This window comes from Taudactylus pleione, unplaced genomic scaffold, assembly GCF_031769625.1.
Source record: "Taudactylus pleione unplaced genomic scaffold, aTauple2 ptg000332l, whole genome shotgun sequence".
NCBI classification, from domain to species: Eukaryota; Metazoa; Chordata; class Amphibia; order Anura; family Myobatrachidae; genus Taudactylus; species Taudactylus pleione.
The window spans coordinates 1,961,167-1,988,194 of NW_028284733.1; the positions used below are offsets into that span (position 1 = coordinate 1,961,167).

Consider the following 27,028-nt stretch of genomic DNA (forward strand, 5'->3'; position numbering starts at 1 on the left):
CTAGTCTCTGCCCAATACTCTGTAATGCGAAAGCTGTTCAACACACTGACATTACAAAAGTTGTCATAGTCCAGAATTGGACCATCCCAGTTAATATCATACCAGAGTAAAGAATGAGCCAATTGCAGACAGATAGATGCCACTACCCTGGCCTCCTCCCTTTCATCTCAACTAGAATGAATTAAGCTGCTGATGTCACTGTGCAATGTACAGTAGCTCATATTACAGTTGGTAAAGTCCTCTTTAAAGAAAACAGTGGAAATAAATACATATAAATTAATTAAATGCAGAGATCATTGTTCAAATAGTTATATTGATTGTTTTTGTTTTTAACATACAGGAAATGTAATTACATCAAAGGTTGTAGTGTTAACCAATGAAAAGCAGAGCACAGGATGAGTGTGACAAAGGTTGTTCTCCTCTTCCTTTTCCAAGGTATAATCGATTCACATGTTAGAATAACTGTATATACAGTATATATATATATATATATATATATATATAATTTATTAACAAAACCAAATGCCTTTATCTTGCGCTAATATTAATCACACAAAGCTGCACCTCTAGATAAAACCCCGTCAGCAAAGTTCAAATACAATACATATCACAAACAATATCACAGGGCTCTAATATACAGATTTCAAATATGCTCTGTAGATGTTACTTAAATTGTGATCCTTGGTTCCTTGAATCGCCACTACAATCTTTCTGAAATGCTTGGTGTTCCAAATTTTACCTGTAGGGTATACCTTCTCACCAGAATTCACCCAACAGAGAATGCCAATAGGTTGTATCAGTATAAGAACAATGTTTTTATTACTTCTAAAAACAGATATTACACATTAAGAACATGCTTACATCATACAGAATGACAAAGTATCTGCTATAGGGATAGTGGAAGGGTCACTGTGAGAGTTAACGTTTCCGTTAGGGATAGAATTACACTGAAAAAATATAATCAACATTACATCGGGGTCGACATACTGAATGTTGTCATGGTCAATCACAACATTGGCCCTCATTCAGACTGAGCGTTCGCAACTGGGTCGATGTTTAGGCCCTGCGCATGTGCAGCGGCCACACTGCGCGTGCGCAAGCCCCTGAGCACGAGAGAAATTCTCTCGCTCCGGAGCTCACTGCAAAAGGGGCGGCTGTCGATGGTGATCAACAGCTCGACCCATTTTGTAGGCGTGGCGGGGGGGTGGTTTCACAAACGGAGGCGTCCTTAAGGAACGCCTGCCGTTTTGTGGGCGGCCGCTCTGACTGGGGCTTGCGGTTGCCGAGACCCAACCTTAGGGTCTCGTCGCAAGCCCTGATGGTCAAGACCATCGCGACCATCAACCTGGTCGGTCGCTAAAGCTGTGGGTGGTAACCCACAGCTTAGCTAGCGACCAGGAGGCCGCACTTGAACAGTCAAGCGGCCGCCCTCATTCAGAGCAAGCGCTCACTTCTTGTGACTGCCTCTGAATGAGGGCCATTATCAATATGTCCACATGTTCAATATCAACATAATGTACATATGTAGACATTGTCATGTCGACCTAATGAAAGTTGATGTTTGGAACGTCTATATAATATACACCTTAATATATAATGATGCAAATGTAATGATATGTATCCTGTACCTCTCAGCCTTCTACTCAGGCTCTATGTGTCAGAGATGGGAGTTCCCTTCTGCAATGGTGGATCTGATTGGTTCCTGTGTGGAGATCCCCTGCACATACTCACCCGCCACAGAGTCTGAGAAATACAGTATTGTATGGTATCTATATCATAAGCTGTATTATAGAGAGATTTTTAACAGCAGAACATCCTCATCCATAATAAATGACTACATAAGCCGAACCTCACTGGTACCTGGAGGAAACTGCTCTCTGATGATAGACCCAGTGAGAAGAGAAGATAAAGGTAAATATTATCCAGGAGTAGCAGGAAGTCACAGGACGAATGCGTACAACATACATGATTGGAGAATGTATCTATGTCACAGGTAAACATTTATTTTAATAATACACATGTGACATCTTTTTGATATATGTTTAACATTGGTACAGGAAGAAAATGGTCATCAATCATAGAACCAAACTATAATTTTCCTAGTGCATTATGAAAAATGTACAAATATCCATACAACAATTGGCTTAGGGCTGTCCCAGTTGGAGTCAGTGCATGTTCTGTAGGTACCCACCACAGCAAAGGAACAGACCACCCATGGGGTAAGTATAAAAAGGAATGGCAGGGGTAAGATGGGGCAGCTGAGGTGACCTGGTATATGCCCGGTCTATTCACAAGTGAAAACATATATTTCATTGCTACTGGCAACACCTTTCATTTTGCGTCGTCTTGGAGTGCCAAGTTAAGCACTGACCTGTTGAAAAAGGAGCAACGAAGGAACTAATGACATAACATCACAGAAGGAAAAAAATTGCTTTGTTTCTGGGCATCTCATAGTTTACATTATACTTCGTAATGATCCTTCTTGTCCTTTTGCTATCCTTGAACAGAGAAACATACAGTCCTTATACTGTGTAAGCGGCCTCACACCTGCTCACCTCAGTGTCAAGTGAATGTAAAGTTTCTTTAGATCACATATGGAATGCTGTGAAGAGTAGTAACAAAGTACAGTCCCCAATATGTCTAATTCAGGGGATAGTCTTAACTAACACTTTATATGAAATATATATTAATAAATATACATTAATAATTAGTCTGCATTTATTAATAGTGACCTAAAATTAAGTTAAATGGGTTTTCTCCATCAACTATCCCTCATACTAAATCCCCTCCAAAGTTAATTAAACTACTTTGTTTTGGGACATTCTTATGGGAATCCCACCATACGCTCTATTAAACAGAGTCCAGCTCTCACACAGTACATAGCCACTTACCTTTGGTGTTATTACTTTTTCCTCCAGAGATACAGTTAGGGGATATCTGTTACAGCTTTTATGCTTTTCAGCCAAAACCACAGTATTCATTATTCTCTACTATAGGGATAATAGATACCATTGAGATCAACAAAGGTTCTAACTGTATGCTAAAGTCATTATAACGCTAAAGTTATCCAAGATTGGGGTCCCTGGAGAAAAGGACCCTCACCAAAGAATTATTTCTTGTAACAGATTGAATTAAGAAAAATGTTACTTAAATAAAATAGATGTAAATACAATTTCTCAGATTCCCCATGGACACTTGAACTTACCACATCTGGAGAGATGATGGAAGGAGAAGCCACCATTATTTTTTGCCATACATATCACACCTGTGCCAGCAGCCGCCCATCTCTAGAATGGAACAAACCTGGTCCAATAAAGAACCAATCAATATATATATCTGAAGGGTACTGGAGAGAAGTATCAGAACTTACTTATATTCCTGCATATGAGGACGATAGAACGAGTATTCGATGCATGGCCACCTATCATAGAGGAATAAGATCCCATGCAGAAGCCACATTGAACATCAAATGTACGTATTATGGGTAAATTAAGACAAATAGACATTTTGAACATAATAGGCCTGAACCAGAGGTGGGTGCAGATGTGGCCACATCTTTTGACTATTGCCTGTCTGTGACTTTATACAAATTCTGCTACAAAGTCCTTCCCTTGTGCACATCCTATGCGTATGACTGTGCAAGTACTGAGATGCCCACTTCAGTGACCAAACACACTGTAATACTGCCAGGTGAATCTTTAGATGCCACCACTGGTCACACTATCAAAACCTGCACCTGCCCTATGGAATGTAGAGATTTACCTTCTGTGTATGACCTCCCATGTGAGCTGTTGAGGGTCAAAGTATGCAACATGTTCTGAGACATGACTATAACACTCCCTAAACCAGTAGTATCAAAATGAAACAAAAATGTCACATGACCAACAAAGACTATTATACTGTGTTTTTTGAAGGGCCCATTTTTAAGTGGAGGCCTGGAACTTTAGCTCCATCAGCCCCTTTGTTAATCTGGCCATGTGGACTGTACCTTATGAATTTATAGGAATTTTCTTGCAGGAGCAAAACATTGTTCATCTCTGTGAACATCAGCTCTGAATCAGGCCTGATCTCACAATATTAAAATATATTTTTATGATTAATTTAAGTACTGTTATGATTATTCATGATTCCCAAAGTTTTAGAATGTATTTGCATTACTGTGTTTTTTAATATAATGCTTTGGAAATTAAAGAAGTATTTATTGCTAACTATATGGTCCATCGTATGGGCCCTGAGGGATCATACAGGTTAAGGTTGAGGAAAGTAACTCCTGTTATCCCGAATTCATTTGGTGCCTATTTTTAATTCAACTCCACACCACCCGATCTGAAAAAGAGCTATAAGCAGATCAGGAGCTTGTGGTGTGCAAATAAAGTAATTACTTAGTAATTGTGCTTTTTGGTTTACACAAATAAAGTGCTCATTTATACTCTACTGTACCACACCTCAGCAGAGAGGCAAGGACAATACTCAGGATAGACACAATGGTGGCATGTAAAAGAACTTTGGAATTTATCCTACCACCAGTGTGTCTGTAAAACCACTACAGCTCAATTATTCAAGGATAAAGATACTGTAAACAAATGTAAAAAAAAATTCAATAATATGAATTAACAATATTCCCAGCACTTTAGTTCAGTAGAATTAAACACTCCCAAAAACAATTAACAGATGCATGGCAAAGTATAAAGATGAATGCAATGTTTTTCAGTCTCTAAAACACTTTAGAACCAATAACATATATTATAACTTATTAACAGTGGGGCTTACAGCACACAGCAACTCTGACAGGAAAATCATCAGGTAATATTAAAGTCCAAAATGCAATAACGTTAAATAGATGAAAATAGTTTTCTTCATGTTTCCAGCATTGATGTGAAAAAACAACATATCTTAATATGCTTCCTCCCTGTTGGAACAAACCTTTTAATATCAAATGTTATACTTATATTTCACCATTTAATCTCTGCTTATATTTCCCACAGCTAAGGAAGAAGAACCAATACACACAGATATTTTTGCTTATGTAATATCTGGAATAATCTGTCTTCTTCTGTTTTTATTACTAATCTACTTCTGTTGGAGGTAAATCATAGTAATAATTTTTTCAATATAATATTTAAAATGAACATATATTTCAAGTTGTAGGGTGACAGTGGTAACCATGTGGTGTTTGCTCTGCAGGAACATTAATGAAAGGATTAAACATTTGCTCCCTGTGTCAAAAATATTGAAGTAATGCTAGTCTCTATTACCCTGTTCCACTACATACTGTGCCCTGTATTGCAACTTATTGTTCATGAAGCAGCAGTAATTATGTGAGGTGTTTATCATAGGTGGTTCTTTGTTGACCTTTATTAATATTATTTATTCATTGATAGAGGAAGCAGCCACTTTGTAGTCATAAGGTGCATACACACACAATGATTTTTTGAACGATTATCGTTCACTTTCTGAGTCAAACGATGAACGATTTTTGTTCATGCGCATTCACGTTTGTAGTTTGTAGTTCAGTCAGACTTGTCAACTCAATGATTTTCAGTAAGGGAATACGCAAAAATTGTTTGTAGTTCTAGAAAATCGTTCATTACATTTAAATGAACATAGTAAATGAACAACTTTAGTAAACGATTTTAGTTAATTTTTTCAAGGGAGAAAATCGTTTACTAAAATCATTCATTAACTAAATCGTTGTATGTGTATGCAGCTTTACCCAATTTTTAGGAGATTGCATAATTTCTTGTCTATTTGATATAATTAATTTTAATGTATATGCTGTTTCTATGATATTGAGTTGACTCACAATCTGACTGCTTCCACTGTATGAAGGTGAATATTCATCCTAAGTAGATTAAATACAATTTTTCAAATCTCCTTCCCATCTTATTTACAGTATAAGGTACTAACATGGGTTATGCTTTTTTTATAGAAAGAAAAAGAAATGTCACACGTCACTAAGCAATGAGGTATGTATTTCTAATGAGCTTGTATGAAGTATTGTAAGATAATACATATATATATATATATATATATATATATATATATATACGCACACATATCCAAAATTCTTGGGACCATAAATATTTTGGATATTGGATTGTTCCATATTTTGGAACATTTTCATTCCATGACATATATAGGGAATGGAACCCAAGTCTAAACACAGAATGCATTTTTGTTTCATATACACCTTAGTCTGAAGGTCATTTTATACAATATTTTTAATAACTTTGCGCAGTAAACAAAGTTTGTGTTTAATGGAACCATCAGAATTCAAATATGTCACTATCTCAGTTTTGCTAAAAAAAATAAATTTTTGGTAGGAAATATCTGAAGTTGGCGGGAAAATCCAAACTAATCCGAGCCTGCACATCCCTAATTGAAATGCTTAGCAAAGAGCACACAATGAATAGCAAAGGGTACACAAAAGCATAATAAAAGGGAATATCATTTTGATCTATTTGAACAGATAGCTGTCGGTTAAAATCAATTACTTTGAAAGGTCAAATTTTCAAATGTATTATAATTACAGAGCCTGTTTTGTGACACCCAGTGCAGCATCTAACAAAAGGTGGCATGGCTTCATGCTTGCAAGGCCATGTCCCCTGATGTGCGCCAGTTTAGGAGCATCACTGCATGTCACAACCCCGTACTTGTCATGCTGGGGGCAAGCCAAGTGTTCCAGAAGCTGCTAGGATGCCCCCAGCCTATCCCAGCACCGTGTACATGATGCATGCATCATCCATCACTGCTGAAGATCTGTTCGGTGACACCATCCAAAAGGTTTACTCCAAAACAGAAGAGCTATTTTGGTGTCAGCCCTTTGGATGGTGTCACCTGGTGCGGCCCATAACCCCCTAGTGACGCCACTGAGTACCTACTTTGCTTTTTAATTTTATTTATTATTTTTTTTCTTTTTCTGAGACACATATTCATTAGAGTACTTTATTTTGACATTTGAATAATTTTTAGACCGCAGAGCTCCAAGAAGCCTCATACACTGATCTAGAGATATCTGATGTTTTAGCACCTTATGATGCTTTCAAGGTAGGTATGCAATTAGATATGAATGTACAGGAAATATGTAATGCCCAGCTATGTTTGTTTTCCTTGCTGAATGGTAAACTATACCCAAATGTAAGCCAATTAAATTAAAAATGATAGTAAATACACATGAACATAATCATACATCCTTAACCTCATCTTGTCCGCATGCCATCTTAGATGTGTACCTGACCTGCGCTTTGCCTCCTCTTAATAACCAATTTTTACTCCTGATGCATCACTAAGAACTTATGTACAGTAGTTACCTACCATGTGGGGAAGACTCTCCCTCACCCTTCAAATCTTTAAATATTCTATGAAAATATCTCTTTTAAATCTATGTGCAGAGCAACTGAGAACCAAGTCCCCTCTTGAAAAAAAACTGAAATACTGCAGTACTTTCCTTCCCACTCCTATTGTTCTTCCTTCCTATTTTTATTCTATGCTCTTCATTGCTGGTCGTGGTGTGTCCGGCCATAGCTAGGCGTAAGCTCTCTGATACCACCACACACCCCCACTCCCAATTTGGGGATGTTGTTGGTATAGCTGAGGAGCATATGGCAGTGCACAAAAATAGTCTTTGTTCTTGGTTCTAGAAACGCCTGCTATCAGGGCCATCTCTTCCATTGGGCTTGTTGGGCAGTTGCCCAAGGGCCCAAAGCTTGTAGGGGCCCACCAACCCGCCCCCCTGCAGCCGCGGCCAGTTGGTAAATTTGTGATATTTTTATAAGACGGTCGCCGATGCACTGTATTCCGGTCTAACCTCCCCCACCCCATCCCCCCATGACGAGTACTCATCCCAGTCCCAGTTTTAATTCATCCGCCGATTTAAGACCAGTCAGACAGACTGGTGTGTGGGAGGTCTGATGGGCATGCAGGAGGGCTTAATTTGATTGACCATTTAAATTTTTTTCTCGTGAATGTGTGAGAAGGGGCCCCAGTGCATTGCTTTGCCCAGGGCCCACACTGCTGTTAAGACAGTCCTGCCTGCTATTGTTTAGTTTATAAAGTGCTAGGGCCAGATTAACAATGGAGCGATAGGAGCTCCAGCTCCAGGCCTGCACATAAAAATAGGCCCGTCATCATGGCAGCATGATCAAGACCCGATGCCCATGTCACACAGTTGGTAATAGATCATAAGTATTAGAACTGTATTTCTATTTTTTTTCACAGAATTCTGTAATACACATTAGGGTATATTTTAGTCAGCAGACAATAAACCGACCTGTATGTTTTGAGACTGTGGAAGAAAACTGGTGCACCTAATGGAAACACAACTTACAAACTCCACACAGATAGGGCTGGAATCAAACTGATTGCTGTGAGGCGGCAGTGCTATCCACTATCCACTGTGCTACCAAGAATTATTAATAAGTAAAATATATTGCAAAAATGCCAGAGACTGGCTTTGTCATTACTTGGAATAATTTAACATGAAGTAAACCAATAAATCACTGATTTCTCCTGTGGTATCTCATATTCCGGCACTTGCCACCATCCCCATAGACCTCTGAGGTAGATGGCCTTAGTTTACCAAGCTTAGATTTTCATCGAAAGCTAACACTTCCTCAGGATGACGTTACCTTAACCCGCAAGTAGGTATAAAGGTCCATTGTATGTGCTGTAACATCTGTAGAGTCCTCCAAATTACAAATAATAAATATTTTACTATTTTATATCATCATGCTGTAATTATCTATAGGGTTGAATAATTCTTATTTTATCTTACAGCCTGTAATCCCTGTCACAGGAGGGATCGGAGCAGCAAAACCCGAATATGAGAATATGAACATTTAGAATGAGAAGTAAATAAATAAAACACTTAATTTTCGTACAACTATACTGAGGCCATCTATCATCATGTTATTACTTTATATTTTTGGTCTCCATACCAGAACTAATACATTGTTCTTCCCATTATACCCTTACATTAGCTCAATAAACCAGTTTTGTCTTTTTTGCAGTTTTTAATACTTAAATTGTTAATTTGTTGTTGCAACTAGAATGTAAAAAGATATAATTATTGGGAAACAAATTTGATTTTCGTGGATTCAATCATTTCACCAGGAATTTACTCTGTTTCTTCTCTGTCAGGAGCATAAATACATGAGGATGGAAGGTTGTTGCCTCTGAGCGCAAGTTCTGAAGGGGCACACTGTCCTCCTCACAATTTCGGTTTTGGTTTTGGATCTGTATTGTTTTTTAAATTTGATAAAAACTACTAATATTACATAATTTGGGCCTGTTTTTGTTCCTAGAATACTATTAACCTCAAAACAGTCATTTCCAGTAATTTCAAGTAAATTTTGACCATCTTGCAGCTCACAATATTGTTTCCATCCAATTTAGAAAAGAAAATTGCACAGAGCTAGCTGGGTGACTAAGCTAAGCGACAGCAGTTGGCGGCACAAACACGTGGCAGTTCAATTTCCAACATGGCACATAAGGAAACATATGTTTTCATTAATCAGGAGGCCTGAGGAAGATGGAGTACAAATGTAGTTAACAGCAGGGAAATGAAGGGTTGATTGGTAGTAAATTTAATTTAATATTTTGATTTCAAAGCAAATTTATGAGGGAGGAGGGGAGAGCATGGGTGAACAATAAAGGGGTATGCAGGAGATGCTGTCTGTGGCCATAAACATTTCTGGACATTTTTGGCATTCAGCAATCGCATGTCAAAGACTTCAGCAACTGTGGCAGTTCAACTTTAAACATGGCACATCTAGGAAACAGAGTGGCATTGCAGTGGTAGGCAAGATGGCAGTTTAATATAAATTATATGATGCTATACAATGTTTTCATTAATCAAGAGATATGTCAAAGGCCTGAGGGCAGTACAGGGAAATTGAGGTGAAGTATGCAGTGGAAGAGAGATTGTTTGATTAAACAATTTGTTTGAGTAAATGATTGATTGATTAATTAATTATTATTTTATTACAACTATAAAAAAAAATTAGAGAAGTGCAAAATGCTATTGAAAAATGGATGAAAATGGTGGATTAATTCATTGAGTGATTCATTGATCAATTAATTATAATTGATTGATAGAGAAAGAAAACTACATTTAAGGACATAAAATAGTACAATGTTAACAGGCAAGGCTTCCTTACAAGGGTTGAAAAAGAAGCCAAGAAAATTTATAGTTACACGGCAGAGCAGAAAACTCTTATACTAACATATTAGGAGGCTGGCCTGCTGGCCATATTATCCCCAATTAGGTAACACACCCCTGTAGTACATTTATGAGGTGCACCAGAGAGTCAGAGTATGAGGCATAATACACACAAAAAAATTGATTTTAATTTTTATGAAAGAAAAACAAAACAAAAAAAACTAGCCTCAAACTGCAATACACTGTGCAGATATTAAGGTGGTGGCACTTGACCTACTGACCATTACACTTTTGGAGCACAGACTGAAGTTTTTGGAACACACCAAAAAAATATGAAATTTGTACTTGTGGTCCCATACTCTCCTCAGGGATTTATGATGTTTCTGAACACACAGTTTATTCTACCGGTTAGTTTTTCTCTTAGCACTAATTTTTCAGTTTTCATTTTTTTGACACCTCTTCTGCACTCTGAGTGGGAAGGGCTTGCATTGTAATGAAAGGTAGAAGAAGATGCTTCACTGACAGCAATCGCAGACCCACCATTCATAAAGGCCACGGACTGAACCTTTCCATGCTGCTGCATGAATATTCATCTTCAGATGGTGCTTGTTCTCGTAGTCCAGCTTCTTACTATGGGAAGGAGGTCTAGGGATGCGAAGAGGGATCTGAGTGGATCCCTGCACCACCTCCCCAGTGGCTCCTAGGCAGCTTTTCGCTCACGTGACCTCATGTCACACATGCGCAGCAGCGACTATTGCGGACAGGAAAGTAACAATTCTTTTTCTGTAGCAGTGCTGCTAATCACAAGGATAGCTGCTTTTTGTAGCAGCTGTCCCCCCACTGTAGCAATGGGTAATTCCTCCAGTGATAAATATCCCCTGTGGTAAGGTGTATACTTAAGTATACCCCACAGTATACATAATCACCATATGACCCCCGATATTGACTTGCCCCCTTAATGAGATAATACAGGAAATGTGTAATTCCCATCTATGTTTGTTTTGCTGACTAAATGGTGAGATGTGTGCTGATCCCCATTTTTTTGTTTTGGTTTTGAATTTGGATCTTCATATTTTGATTTGCAGAACCACCCTCAAGTGTTTTGGTTTTGGATCAGGATTTTTCTTTTTTAAATGCTAAAAAGTTTTTAAAAATCATGTAATTTTTATAATCTAAAACCCGAAATTTGCCCGTATTCATAAAATTCGGGTGGAATTGGATTTATGGAGAACCGAACTGCACATCTCCACTAAATAGTAAACTATACCCAAAAAACACACCGATTTATTGAAAAACGATAGTAATACATATATTGTAAGCCTGTCAGTTACAAAATATTTTTAGATCAAGCAGATTTCGGTTTAGATTTCAAAAATGTTGTTTTGGAAAGTATAGAGTTCATTCTTGGTAACAATTTCTTTTGGTTTGATGATTCTTTTTCTCTGCAACTACATGGGACAGCTATGGGCAGCAGATTTGCACCAAGCTATGCTAATCTTTTCATGGCCCACTGGGAGACTTTCCATATTTTTAGTGGTCATGGCTCGGTTGCGAATCTGGTGCTCTGGACAAGGTATATCGACGATATCCTATTCATTTAGAGAGGTGACCAGCAGTCACTAGATGAATTTTGTATATCATTGAACCAAAATGATTTAAATATTCAACTCTCCTTTTGTAGCAGTCCCAAAACAGTACATTTTTTGGATTTAACGATTTTTATTGAAGATTGTAAAATCCATACGAAAACTTATACAAAACTTACAGATTGTAATTCTTTCATTCAATTTGAGAGTAATCATCATAAGAGCTGGTTAAATTCTGTTCCTAGAAGCCAGTTCCATCATGAAAGAAAATATTGTTCAAAATTGGAGGATTATCAAACACAAGGTTCATTATTGAAAGCACAATTTGTGAAAAAGGGATATGATCTTAATAGTATTGAGGCACCCTACCAGAAATACGCTACATGTAATAGAGAAGAGATCCTTGTTAACAAACAGCAAGAAACTAGGAATGATTTTAAGATCCCCTTCATCACAAAGTATAATGATCAACATAAAGATTTTGAATGAATTGTGAGGAGGCATTGGGGTATATTATTGAAATATCCTATTCTGAATAAGTATCTTGATAAAAAACCTAAATTTATATATGGAAAGGCAGACAACCTATGGAAACATATTGTCAAAAGTGCCCTAAACACGAAGGGCATTGACAGACCAATTAGGTCGAAAGGCTTTTTTCAATGTGGTACCTGCCTCATGTGTAAGAGTTGCAAGAGTAAAGATTTCGTTATTATAAAATTTATAAAATATAAATCTCAGAGTAATAAAAAAGAATTAGAAATTAGAGATTTTATCACTTGTCATAGTAAAAATATAGTATACCTATATAATGCAGATGTAACAAACAGTATGTAGGTCGTACCACCCGCAAGTTAAAAGAAAGGATGGCCGAACACCTGCACAATATTAGAAAAGGTCTTATTAGCCACGGTCTGTCTTCACAATTTCAAGAAAAACACAACTGCTATACAAGTGAACTAATTTCATTTTGTGGTATACAACTAATCTCAATCTCAAACCTTTGGCGAAAAAATAATGCAGATGAGAGGTTGGCAAGAACTGAAATGAAAACCATTTTTACTTTGGGAACACTTGTTCCCAAGTGTCTTAACCTTGAGTTTGAAACCAAATAGTTTTTATAATTTTTAGATGAACAGTTCCTATATCATTCTATGTAGGTCCATTTATTTACACTCAGATTTTAACGGAATATGATATATATTGCAGCCCCAAAAGATTCTTCTGATTAGGAACCCTGTTTTAATTTTTTATATTTATATCTATTATTATATTTCTATGTATTTTATATGTATTTTATTGTTTGTATCATGTACCCACATCCTTTCTCTGATTTGTCATATTTTGGGAGGGATTATGTATTTGGAATGTATATATTGTGACTTCCGGGTAATTGGAATGCATTGCGCTCCACCAACAGAGGCTTGGAACGCATAATCACAAGGTAGAGTTGGTAAATTCAGCCACATGACGAGGCCTTAGACAAGCCTATTAGAATGCCACCGTACTAGACCGCTACACGCTAAGGTATGCATGACATGTCTCACTTTGAGTCAGGTCTCGGACTTGTGATGGTTGGTCCCTAGGGATCAAGTGGTACGGCACTTGTCCGTCTTTCCCCAGACTTCCGGGTATGATTCGTCCCACGACCGTGGAACGCTTTTAAGATTTAGTATTGAACAATGATTGCTTCGCCTCTATTACAAGGTATTTAATTCCTTAAAAGGAAATTACCCACTATGTTATGTTTGGATGTTGCTAATGATGTTTGTATTTATGTGTATCGTGTTTAATGATCAATTCAGATCCCCACCCCTTCCTGGGAGGAGGGAGGTATTAGGAGAATAAATAGCTGCTTTTTGTCCTGTTTCATACACTTTGAAAAAGACTTACCGTCGAAACACGTTGGTGGCAGCAGGATATAAAGGGGACCTTGTGGATCTATACATCAGTGACCCATGGTGGACTAGTCTGGACTTATCATCTACTCCAGGTCATTGTTCTTGTTCTATTCATTCAGTTACCCACTTTTAGTTTAAATTTTATGTGGAATTAAAAATATGTTTTTGACTGGCTTTTGATGGTCGGTTTTCATTTTTATTTATACCATCATCATCATTTATCCATTTTGGATAAGAGGATAAGACACCAGTTAGAACAGAGGAATATGAGCACCTGCATTGAAAGATACCTTTATGAGCCTTTGAATCCAGCATTAGTGTGAGTTGGGGTACGCCTGCCTTTCTATTTGTACCATCTAATGTGCATGTGGGAGCACTGGAATTGGATTGACTTCACAGTGGTGATAAGATCGTCTGGTTAAAAGATACCGTTATATGAGGAATTTATAATACCTGAACGTGAGTGTGATCCGATCATCTCCATTGTTCATATTCAGGGGAGGAAGCCAGATCCCTTTGTGTTTATATGAGAGACTCCTTGTCACGAATTACTACACTGTATATTTTTTTCTTCTTGTTTTCTTCTTTCCCCCCATATCTCCAATATTCTATACAAGAAGAACTACAACTGTATCTACTATATTGAACATTCCCCATTGGCAGTAAGATTATTCCACAGTTTGACATTTACTGTATTTGTTACTATATTAATAGGAGTGCGCAGAGTTTTAGGTTTGTCCATTTTTTGTATTTTGTGATGATTCATTTGGGGGTTGGTGATCCCCCCACGGTCAAACCCTACTTTGCAGCCCCTTCTTTGCACAGTTGTACGCGGTACTTTCTCGATTTACACATCTAATAATACTTGTCCTCATGCCCTTTTAGATGTGCCACTGACTTGTGGTAATTATTTTAAAAGCTAAACTGGATTGGTTTTGCTATAAAGATAACTTGGTGCTTTAAATCTCAAAGACACATCAATGAAACCTCACCACTACCCACAATGCACAGTCTAATACATTTGGGTCAGAATGTTTTCTTTAGGGATATAAATCACAGTAGGACACTGGTATAGTAAATATATGTAAGCAATCACTCGCAGGCCTGTTTTTGGACTACACATAACTTAATGAGACTTATTTGTGGCGAGCAGTACCCCTGGTATGGTTAGGCATAGGCACTCTACGACCAATATCTTTGGTCACTTTCCTTATACCCCAGGTACTGTAGTTATCCAGGAACAATATATTGGAGCCTGTCTAGTCATGCTGAGACTTGTGGTTCTCAGCGGCTAGACACTAAACAGCAGATGAATCAAATCAGTGGATTCCATCTGCTGTGCAATTATGGGCGCTAACTAGGGGTACTGAGCGCTAACTAGGGGTTGTTAGGGGAAAAGCCCTGTCTAAGGGCCTGTGCTTGAAAAAATGGGTGGTCTTTCCCCCAAAATAGTATAATCACTGTCACAAATGGTCCCACAATTCACAATGATACACCCCCAACACCACCTATACGGGGCAGGCAATTCTCATGGTGGCCCTATTCCCAGCAGACTCTAGCAGGTCATCCTTTGCCTTCTAGAACAAAGACAGCAGCAGAGAATGAAACAAATGTAATAAATGAATGGATGTTGTGGATCTAAACATTCCAGCATGACCTGTCATCTCCTGGGGTTTCTAGTTCCACAAGAGCGGAAGTCCTGATCTACTGCACTGGCTGCAGGCACTCATCACTGCTAAGGTTCTATCTGCTGAGCTTTCTCCAATGCAGAACTTTATGCACTACACACGCGCTGCCAACATCAGGCGCACTTTTGTGATTTTGTTTTCCTTCTGTACATGAGTATATTTTGCACAACATTTGCACCCAGATAGTGTGTGCAAAGAGTTGGAGTTGCAATTGAGGTGCACGGGAGATGCCTGGCCTTGGCAATGTCTTAGGCATTCCTAGAAGGTGATAGTGTGGCTTAGTGAACGCACAAAGATGGTCCATCCTATGGGTATGTTATGGGAGTGTTGCGGGCGTACCGCTAAAAGCAGTTGTATATAGAGACTCTCAACTGCTCACATCAGAAGCTACACTTGGTCAGAGAGATTACACCTGCCATTATTGTGATTGATGCTCTTCCATGCATTATAATTGTTTATTATTATTTATTTATTACCAGTTATTTACATAGCACACACATATTCCGCAGTGCTATACAGAGAATATTTGTCAATTCACATCAGTCCCTGCTTCAGTGGAGAATACACATGTACACACACACACACACACACACACACACACACACACACACACACACACACACACGGGTTAATGTTTGTTGGGAGCCAATTAACCTACCAGTATATTTTTGGAGTGTGGGAGAAAACCCGGAGCACCCGGAGTAAAGCCACACAAGCACAGAGAGAATATACAAACTACACATAGTTAGGCCGTAGTGGGAATCGAACCCACAACCTCAGTGCTGTGAGGCGGTAATGTTTAAGAGCTACAGATGTGTAGTTATTTGTGTATTTATATGGATGTATTTTGGATTGCTCAATAGAAACTAAATAGTAACTAAACAATTAAAATTTTATTTTATTTAATCGTTCCCTGTACAAAGGGTTTCTCCTTTCCGTTCCTGTTGTCTCTTGTACAAAGGAACAATTTCCAGTAATTTCTGATCTTTATCTACAAAATATACAATGTTAATAAATCTTACCTACATATACACATTTTATCATATACATTCTATTGGCCATCCACCAGCAACTCAATCATCTGGATTGTGGGACACTTTGGGAGGGATCGGCTCACTGTGTCCTTGGCCACCTCCTGATGGTGTTCTTTATGATTTTTATTGTGGAATCATTTTCTTTGTCCTCCTCTCTGCATTGCTCCTGGGCACCTGCTCCTTATTGCCCTTCTGTGCATGAGCTATTAGGTTCCTCTAGTACTTGAATCTGGTTGAACACTTTGTGGAAAATTTAGTAGGGGACTTATGTTGATAACCATTCTGACTACTTTCTTCTTTTGCCAAAATCACAAAATGTGTTTAAATATGTAGCAGTGTGATCCCGTAGCGTTGATATTCTGTTTCTCCATCTGGTTTGAATTTGCTAAGGGAAACAAGCAGGGTGCATAGGGTTGATGGATCTCTGGGGAAGGGATCTTTCATCCTCCATCTCTCTCTTCCTCCATTGATCTGCACATACACCTCCTCCCACATCATCTCTTCTTCATGACTGCCAAAAAACTTCTGCAAAACCATTGTTGGATTGAAGCAAATTGACTGTTTTTCACCAATAGGGTCCATCTCATTAACTGGTTACTCATCCTTCACTCTTTCCACCATATAAAATTCTCCACTTTCTCCACTTTCAACTTTTCTTAATAATGGCAGTCAAATGTACAAAGACATCTCCTTTATTATCCTTCTCCCCTGGTATCAAAAGTCATAACCATTTCTTACATGAAATCATACCAATATTCCAGATATTCTTGAAGTGATGTATTTTATCTCTTCCTAAACAAGGCTGATATTTGCTTGTCTTTTTGGCAGGGTAGGCATTCACTACTTCATATTGTAAGATAATCTCAACCATCAACCAAAGGATACTTACTGTATTGACAAAGGCCTGACTGAGAAGTAGGGTGTATAGATTTGGCCATTGCAAGTTTTTTTTGTCAGTTTCAAGTTTAACTAGATGCTCTAACATTTGGCAAATAATAATTTGTTCCCTCTGTTTGGTTGTTTCAATTGCTGCCAAAAGCTCAGACAGCTCGGTCACCTAGGATTCCAGAGAGCAAATTATTTCCTCATATTGCAGAAGTATCTGTTGATTTGGCTGTTCTCCTTCGAACCACATTCACTGCTCCTTAGGGAGCAAGATGTCCAGGGTTTTCCATACAACACTAAGCTCCTCTTGAAGTTCTTTACTTTGTTTCAATAATCGAATGTTGTGCAGCTGTACTTCATCGATTTTCACATGCAGGTCACCCTAATCCAATCTTTCCTTTCTGGACACTTCTTCTTCTTGAAGAAAGACAAGTTATTTAATATGTTTAAGCTGTATAGTTCCATTATGTTTGCCCAGTACAATATATCACTTTGTCTATCCCTTAACAGCTCCTTATGTTGTTTCAGGTCCATAATTATTAATTCCATAATTGTAATCCATTTCTGGTCTATTGCCTCTATGTCTCTTTCCACAAACTTCAGTTCCCATTTATGAAAATCCACCTTCTTTGGGTCATTCAGAACATCTTGAATGCCTATTATAGTATCTGAACTGAGGCCATTATTTTCTCCAGTGACTGTTTCTCACCAGTGTGGCTATGTGAAATTTCCTTCAGAGTGTTGCTTTAGCCTACTCACAGTTCTCACAGTTTTTCCTGCATTAGCTTCCATGCTAATTTTCCACCTGAGACTTGAGCTCTCTCTCAGTTTTCCAGTATTTTATGTTACTTTTCCTGTGTATTTTGTAGTGTGCTTCTCAGCCTCTATTGCAGCTTCTCTGTGGTACTGAGGTGTCAGTTTTCCTTCTAATTACTACTTAGCTTTCAGCTGGACTTCTACCAAATCTCAGTACATGCCTGTGTCCACATTTCTCTGAGTTTCTCTGTGCAAATCTACACCAGGATTTCTACATTCTCAACTTAATTTCCAGTGTTTAAGTATTCCGTTCATTTCCAGTGTTCAAGTATTCTGTTCATTTCCAGTGTTCAAGTATGCCATTCATTTCCAGTGTTCCAGTATTCCATTCATCACCAGTGTTCAAGCATTCTCAAGTTCATCTCCAGTGTTCAAGTATTCTGTTCATCACCAGTGTACAAGTATTCCGTTCATCACCAGTGTTCAAGTTTTTAGTTAATTTCCAGTATTCAAGTATTCAGTTTTTCACCAGTGTTCAAGTATTTAGTTCAACTCCTGTTTTCAAGTATTATATCAACTCCTATGTTCAAAGTATTATCTAAACTCCCTTGTTCAAGTAGTCTCTTGTGTTAAGGTACTCATGCTAATATAGTCCTGCTCTTTTTGCTACACCCGAGTACCTGTCCAGAGGGCCGCAACCTGCATACTTGGTGCAGTGAAACCCAAATCCTGATTGGAGGGGTCACTGGTGAAGACCACCAAGTGGGTTAGACTCCATGCCTCTGGGCAGGTCTAGCTACACCTGCTTTTGGCTGCAATAGGGAAAGCTAGTCATTGGCACATGGTTAGTTGTTAACTAGCCACCCTAACCCCTTGGCTTTTACCCTCACCTGAGGATTTCCCGTATGGATCATGACACTCTGCCTTTTATCTCATACAGTATATCTCTTTTCTGCCCCTACTGAGACATTCTCATACCCTTGCTTATCTGTTTTTTCCTTGAACTGCTCCCTTTTGTTTGGTCCTTCACCTTCTTTGAAGTTCTGTCTCCTATTTTCTCCTTTTTTTTTATGGGCGCCTGCTTCCCCAAATGCAGCAGACAGTGCAGTTAGACCACACTTTTCCCTATTCTTTTACTTCTTTCCTAATTTTATGAATTTTGGTGGGATATACACACTTAATGATGATTAATGGCTCTGGACATCTTTGTTGTAACAGGCTGATTGATGCTCGACCTCAAAAGTGTCTCCAAATGTAAACCTACTTACTTTGTATCTGACATGGTTTTCCATTCCCCCTATTTCATAGGTTAATCAGTACTTCCACCCAAGCTATTATAATATACCATCCATGATGGGCTGGCTTTGGACAATTACTGGTGACAAGTATTAATAGAGAAAAAAAACAAGTGTAACACTTATTAATCTAATATAAATAATGAGATTTTTAGACACAAAAGTTTTACAATAATAAATAAAGTTAATAAAATGTGTTATATATCAATAACAAAGTTTGGATGTATCCTTGAATGGTCATCACAAAACTTTAAACTAGTGACCTTGTCATGAACCTCCTGAGTTTCAACCACAGGTCACAGGATGTTGTACTGAATTTAAAATTATGTTTATTGAGGGAAAATAGACTGACAGGGGAGCACAGAAAAGCTTGATATGCAGACAAACATGGTAATGCAGATAAACACTTGATAACATAGATACACTTGAGATGAAGATTTACTTTAGATTAGGGGTGTGCACCGGCCACTTTTCGTGTTTTGTGTTTTGGTTTTGGATCTGGATCTTTCTTCGTGTTTTGGATCTGGATTGGTTTTGCCAAAACCACCCTTCCGTGTTTTGGGTTCTGGGTTTTGTGTTTTGGATCTGTATTTTTTTTTAAAAAAGCATAAAAACAGCTAAAATCACAGAATTTGTAGGTTTTTCTGCTCCTATGCTATTATTAACCTCAATAACCTTAATTTCCACTCATTTCCAGTCTATTCTGAACACCTCACACCTCACAATAGTGTTTTTATGTCCAAAAACGTTGCACCGAGGTAGCTGGATGACTATGCTAAGCGACACGAGTGGGGCGGCACAAACACGTGACCCATCTAGGCGTGAAACTGCAGTGGCAGACAGGATGGCAGTTTGAAAAACTAGGCCCCAAACTGTACATAATGCAAAGAAAAAAAAAGAGGTGCAAGATGGAATTGTCCTTGGGCCCTCCCACCCACCCTTATGTTGTATAAACAGGACATGCACACTTTAACAAACCAATCATTTCAGCGCCAGGGTCTGCCACACAACTGTGGCTGAAATGATTGGTTCGTTTGGGCCCCCACAAAACAAGCTGGCAATTAATGTGTCCCTGCACAAACTGGCTCTATGGAGGCAAGATGTCATCCTCATCCTCCTCATCCACCGATTCCTCACCCTCTTCAGTGTGTACATCCTCATCCTCACAAAGTATTAACTCGTCCCCACTTGAATCCACCACCACAGGTCCCTCTGTACCTTCTGAGGCTGGTCTCCCTGGAAGAGCTGATAATTCATTTTGATGAACATCATCTTCTCCACATTCTGTGGAAGCAACCTCCTACGCCTTTCGCTGACAAGGTTCCCGGCTGCACTAAACACTCTTTCGGAGTACACACTGGAGGGGGGGCAACTCAGGTAAAATAGAGCCAGTTTGTACAGGGGCCTCCCAAATTGCCTCTTTTTCCTGCCAGTACAGGTATGGACTGTCTGCCATGCCTACTTGGATGCTGTCACCGATGTAATCCTCCACCATTCTGTCAATGGTGACAGTATCATATGCAGTGACAGTAGACATGTCAGAAATTGTTGCCAGGTCCTTCAGTCCGGACCAGATGTCCAAAACTTGGTCCTGCCTGTCCTGCATCACCGCCAGCGGGTTGCTTAGGATACCTAAGTTTTTTCCTGGCAGCCCCAGTTGCAGGAGAAAATGAAGAAGGAGCTGTTGACGTGTCACGTTCCGCTTCAGCTGACAGTGTGTTCACCAGCAGGTCTTTGCACCTCTGCAGGCTTGTGTCGGCGGAAAGAGAGACACCACATAGGCTTTAAACCTAGGATCGAGCACGGTGGCCAAAATGTAGTGGTCTGATTTCAACAGATTGACCACCCTGGAATCCTGGCAAAGCGAATGAAGGGCTTCATCCACAAGTCCCACATGCCGAGCGGAATCGCTCCGTCTTAGCTCCTCCTTCACTTTCTCCAGCTGCTTCTGCAAAAGCCTGATGAGGGGAATGACCTGACTCAAGCTGGCAGTGTCTGAACTGACTTCACGTGTGGCAAGTTCGAAGGGCTGGAGAACCTTGCACAACACGGAAATCATTCTCCACTGCGCTTGAGTCAGGTGCATACCCCCTCCTTTGCCTATGTCATAGGTGGATGTATAGGCTTGTATGGCCTTTTGCTGCTCCTCCATCCTCTGAAGCATATAGAGGGTTGAGTTCCACCGTGTCACAACCTCTTGCTTCAGGTGATGGCGGGGCAGGTTCAAGAGTGTTTGCTGGCGCTCCAGTCTTCGGCACGCAGTCGCTGAATGGCGAAAGTGGCCAGAAATTTTTCGGGCCACCCAAAGCGTCTCCTGCACGCCCCTGTCGCTTTTCAGAAAATTCTGCACCACCAAGTTTATTGTGTGAGCAAAACATGGGACATGCTGGAATTTGCCCAGATGTAATGCCCGCACAATATTGGTGGCGTTGTCAGATATCACAAATCCCCAGGAGAGTCTAAGTGGGGTAAGCCACTGGGCGATGATTTCCCTCAGTTTCTCTAAGAGGTTGTCGGCGGTGTGCCTCTTACTGAAACCGGTGATACACAGCGTAGCCTGCCTTGTAACGAGCTGGCGTTTCTGAGATGCTGCTACTGGTGACGCTGCTGCTGTTGCTGCGTAAGGTGATACATCTACCCAGTGGGCTGTCACAGTCATATAGTCCTTAGTCTGCCCTGTTCCACTTGTCCACATGTCCGTGGTTAAGTGGACATTGTGTACAACGGCATTTTTCAGGACACTGAGGACACTTTTTCTGACGTTTCTGTACAGTCTCGGTATCGCCTGCCTAGTGAAGTGGAATCTAGACGGGATTTGGAACCGGGGACACACTACCTCCATCAATTGTCTAAATCCCACTGCACTAATGGCGGATACCGGACGCACGTCTAACACCAACATAGCAGTCAAGGCCTCAGTTATACGTTTTGCTTCAGGATGACTGCTGTCGTACTTCATCCTCCTCGCTAAGGACTGTTGGAGGGTCAATTGTTTAGTAAAAGTAGTGGTGTTCCTACTTCCTCTCTGGGATGATGAACGACTCCCAGCAGCAGCAACAGCAGCAGCGGCAGCAGTAGGCGTAGCAATGCAGGATCCTCCAGAGGAATCCCGGATAGGAGAGTCAGTCATGCCAGTGACATGGCCTGCAGGACTACTTCCGATCCTGACTAAGGAGGAAATTGACGAGGAGGGAGTTGACGGTGTGGTTTGCAGGCGCTTGGATACAACAGGACAACGGGATTTAGGTGTCCCTGGACTGCTTACGGTCTTAGCCAAAGTTTCTGAACTTGACAGTAACTTTTTATGAACGCGCTGCAGGTGCCGTATAAGGGAGGATGTTCCTAGGTGGTTGACGTCCCTACCCCTACTTATTTCACCTTTACATATGGTACATATGGCAAGACAGTTGTTGTCCGGATTTGGATAGAAATATTGCCAGACCAAAGAGGTGGAATGTTTGGTCTTCTGCCCAGGCATGACCGTGATGGGCTTTTTCATCCCACGGACAACAACTGTCTCCCCCGGAGCCTGATTTAAACAAACCACATCACCATCAGAATCCTCCTCGCCAACTTCCTCCTCAGCGCCAGCTACACCAGTATCCTCATCCTGTTGTACTTCAACAGTGACATCTTCAATTTGCATATCAGCAAGTGGACTGTGGGTGCTCCTTTCAGCACTTGCAGGGGGCATGCAAATGGTGGAAAGAGCCACCTCTTCCCGTCCAGTGCTGGGAAGGTCAGGCATCGCAACCACCACCACACTTGGACTCTCCTTGGGGATTTGTGATATCTTCTTAGAAAGCACAGTTCTTCGCTGTGCTTTTGCCAGCTTAACTCTTTTGATTTTTTTAGTGGGAGGAGGGCTTCCATCGTCATGTGAAGCTGAACCACTAGTCATGAACATACTAGGGATCGACCTTAGCCGTTCCTTGCCACTCCGTGTCGTAAATGGCATATTGGCAAGTTTACGTTTCTCTTCAGCTGATTTAAATGTCTTTTTCAAGGTCATTTTCCTGAACTTTGCCATTTGGGATTGTATGTGCCCTCTACTATGACATTGGGCATCGGCCTTGGCAGACGACGTTGATGGCATGTTATCGTCTATGTCATGACTAGTGGCAGCAGCTTCAGCACTAGGAGGAAGTGGTTCTTGATCTTTCTCTATTTTATTTTTATCGGAGAAAGTTTGGTCCTCCATTTATGTTATATCGATTTGATATATACGTGCGGCTAAACACAGAAAATAATTTTTTTTTTGGTTTGGACTGGAGTGTACTTTGTGGGTTACAGCACCCTTTAACGGTCAAGCCAGCCGGCCCTTTACTTATGACACAGGCGCACTCTTGGCACTACTTTGTTGATGCACGTGCGGCTACTGCGCACACAATTCACAAACACAGAAAATAATTTTTTTTTGGTTTGGCCTGGAGTGTACTTTCGGGGGTTACAGCACCCTTTAACGGTCATGCCAGCCGGCCCTTTACTTATGACACAGGCGCACTCTTGGCACTACTTTGTTGATGCACGTGCGGCTACTGCGCACACAATTCACAAACACAGAAAATAATTTTTTTTTGGTTTGGACTGGAGTGTACTTTCGGGGGTTACAGCACCCTTTAACGGTCAAGCCAGCCGGCCCTTTACTTATGACACAGGCGCACGCTTGGCACTACTTTGTTGATGCACGTGTGGCTACTGCGCACACAATTCACAAACACAGAAAATAATTTTTTTTTTGGTTTGGACTGGAGTGTACTTTCGGGGGTTACAGCACCCTTAACGGTCAAGCCAGCCGGCCCTTTACTTATGACACAGGCGCACGCTTGGCACTACTTTGTTGATGCACGTGCGGCTACTGCGCACACAATTCACAAACACAGAAAATAATTTTTTTTTTGGTTTGGACTGGAGTGTACTTTCGGGGGTTACAGCACCCTTAACGGTCAAGCCAGCCGGCCCTTTACTTATGACACAGGCGCACGCTTGGCACTACTTTGTTGATGCACGTGCGACTACTGCGCACACAATTCACAAACACAGAAAATAATATTTTTTTTGGTTTGGACTGGAGTGTACTTTCGGGGGTTACAGCACCCTTAACGGTCAAGCCAGCCGGCCCTTTACTTATGACACAGGCGCACGCTTGGCACTACTTTGTTGATGCACGTGCGGCTACTGCGCACACAATTCACAAACACAGAAAATAATTTTTTTTTTGGTTTGGACTGGAGTGTACTTTCGGGGGTTACAGCACCCTTAACGGTCAAGCCAGCCGGCCCTTTACTTATGACACAGGCGCACGCTTGGCACTACTTTGTTGATGCACGTGCGGCTACTGCGCACACAATTCACAAACACAGAAAATAATTTTTTTTTTGGTTTGGACTGGAGTGTACTTTCGGGGGTTACAGCACCCTTAACGGTCAAGCCAGCCAGCCCTTTACTTATGACACAGGCGCACGCTTGGCACTACTTTGTTGATGCACGTGCGGCTACTGCGCACACAATTCACAAACACAGAAAATATATTATTTTTTTAGCACTTGGGGGGAGCACCCCTGATGGACAGAGCACCCCCTGGACAACACTACAGCACTCCTTTAGGACTGGGACACTGCACAGGACTTTGGAGTGGACACAGCCCCTATGGAGAACTGACTGCACAACACAGTCCAGCCAGCCCCTATGGACTTTGAAGTAGTGGACACAGCCCCTATTAACAACAGCAGCACAGCACAACACAGCCAGCCCCTATGGACTTTGAAGTAGTGGACAACAGCAGCACTACACTACACTACACTACACAGCCCTAACTCCCACCCTCCCTCTTCACTGTCCACAGCCGAGTGAGAAAATGGCGCCGACGTGTGTACCTTATATAGGATCCAAAACCCGCGAGACTCGGAAGGCGGGAAGATGACGTTTTGCCTCGATTTCAGATCCGAGTCAGGCGGGAAAAGTCGAGCCTGACTCGGATCGGACTCGGATCGGGGGGGTTCGGATTTCAGAAATCCGAACCCGCTCACCCCTACTTTAGATGCAGAAAACTTGAGATGAAGATTCATTTGACAATGCAGATATTCCTGGCATGACAGATATTCTTGATAATGCACATTAACTTTGCAGAAGTTCACAGGAATACAAGTCCAGCACATAGAACAAGTCCAGGAACATTGTAGAATAACAGAAATGTAACAGGCAGAGGGTAACCTGAATGCCAAAAGTTCCTTTAGTTTGGCAGGCACAGAAGCTCACAAGAACGCAAATCCAGCATATTCAGTAGAACAAGTCCAGCACATAAATAAAGTTCAATATCATTGAAGACAGAAGGAAACCTGAATGGCAGAATATCCTCTAGCTTGGCAGGCACACAAGCTCACATGAATGCAAACAGGAACAGGAATCCAAAGCTCTTGCAGATATGACCACAGATAGAAAACATTACAGACATCATTAATGACCCAAAAAAGAGTAATGGGATCAGACAGACTAAATAGGCAGCTATCAGGTGTAGTCCATGCCGGTAATGTAGTCATCAATTACCTGACACCTGGGCACAAAACAGTCCAAAGATCAGCACCTCTGGTAAGGACCAGTACTGCAGCTCAAATAACTGGAGCCCTGGTGACCCCTGTTGGCAGAGAAACATAATGCCAGGAAATCCAGCAAAACAGAGAGAGGGCCTGGTTCAGCAGTGCATAAAGAGTGATGTTCAGGAATCTGCGCAGGCTCCTGATACGTTCTGCACATGTTATCATTCGGAGCATCAGTGATTGACAGTCTGCTGCCATATGTGGATGTGAGGTGGCCACTTAAACCCACTGCTGTTGTCAGTTAGTGATGCAGTTCTGAAGACAGCTAGACCTGATGCTGTAATCCTCTCTAACTCAGACAACTCTGCAGCTACTCCCAAAGGCATCTCCTGCTCCCACTTTTATAGGCATCTCCCCACATACCACTTCTAGTATGAGCTAAAGCTGCTAGAACTGTCTAGAGCTTTCTTCCCATGAGCCAGGGAGGTGGACAATGTAGGGCATGACTATAATACTTTAACATATTAAATGAAGCATTTCATTTGTTAAATATAATAATCATAACAGTAAACATCTCTCTCTATCAAACTTGCCAACTCTCCCTCATTGTCAGGGAGACTCCCTGAAATAGTAGCAATCTCCCTGTCTCCCTGTAGAGTCTATCAATCTCCCTGTCTCCCTGAAGAGTCTAGCAATCTCCCTCATTTCATCCTTACCCCCGTTATGAAGTTGTTATATTAAAAAACAGAGATATATACATTCAGATGAGATCATTAGTATAATTTCCCTGCATTGGTTATAACTAAGGCACAATGATCCCTATGAATTTCTGAAAAGTATTAGTGTGTTTTCATCAACAAATAGATCTGACTAACTTCTTTTGGGCAGGTTTACATTTGGATGTAAGTAAATTTTAGGACACGCCTCTCAGATGTAGCAGTACACGCCAACTGTAACCCGCGCTCATAGGTGCTGCTTTGACAATCTCCCTGAAATGCTTTTTCAAAGTAGGCAAGCATGTCTCTCTCTCTCTCTATGTATATATATATATATATATATCTCTATAAATAATATACACAGTATATATATATATATATATATATATATTGTGATAGAAGCACTGGAGGTCTGCGATGGCATATACGTATGTCCCAGATTCCTATCATATGTGTTTTAAAAACCCCAGGA

At 40.5% G+C, this 27,028-nt stretch overlaps 1 protein-coding gene across 1 annotated transcript in view; it reads left to right on the forward strand.

The window, feature by feature from the left end:
• The first annotated feature begins 395 nt into the window (after window positions 1-395).
• Window positions 396-27,028, forward strand: part of LOC148509078 (B-cell receptor CD22-like) — a 248,742-nt gene continuing 222,109 nt past the window's right edge. The window contains exons 1-3 of the mRNA XM_088443620.1: window positions 396-435; window positions 1,636-1,993; window positions 3,161-3,471. Of these exons, the coding sequence (XP_088299746.1) occupies window positions 396-435; window positions 1,636-1,993; window positions 3,161-3,471 (709 nt within the window). The remainder of the gene's footprint in view (window positions 436-1,635; window positions 1,994-3,160; window positions 3,472-27,028) is intronic.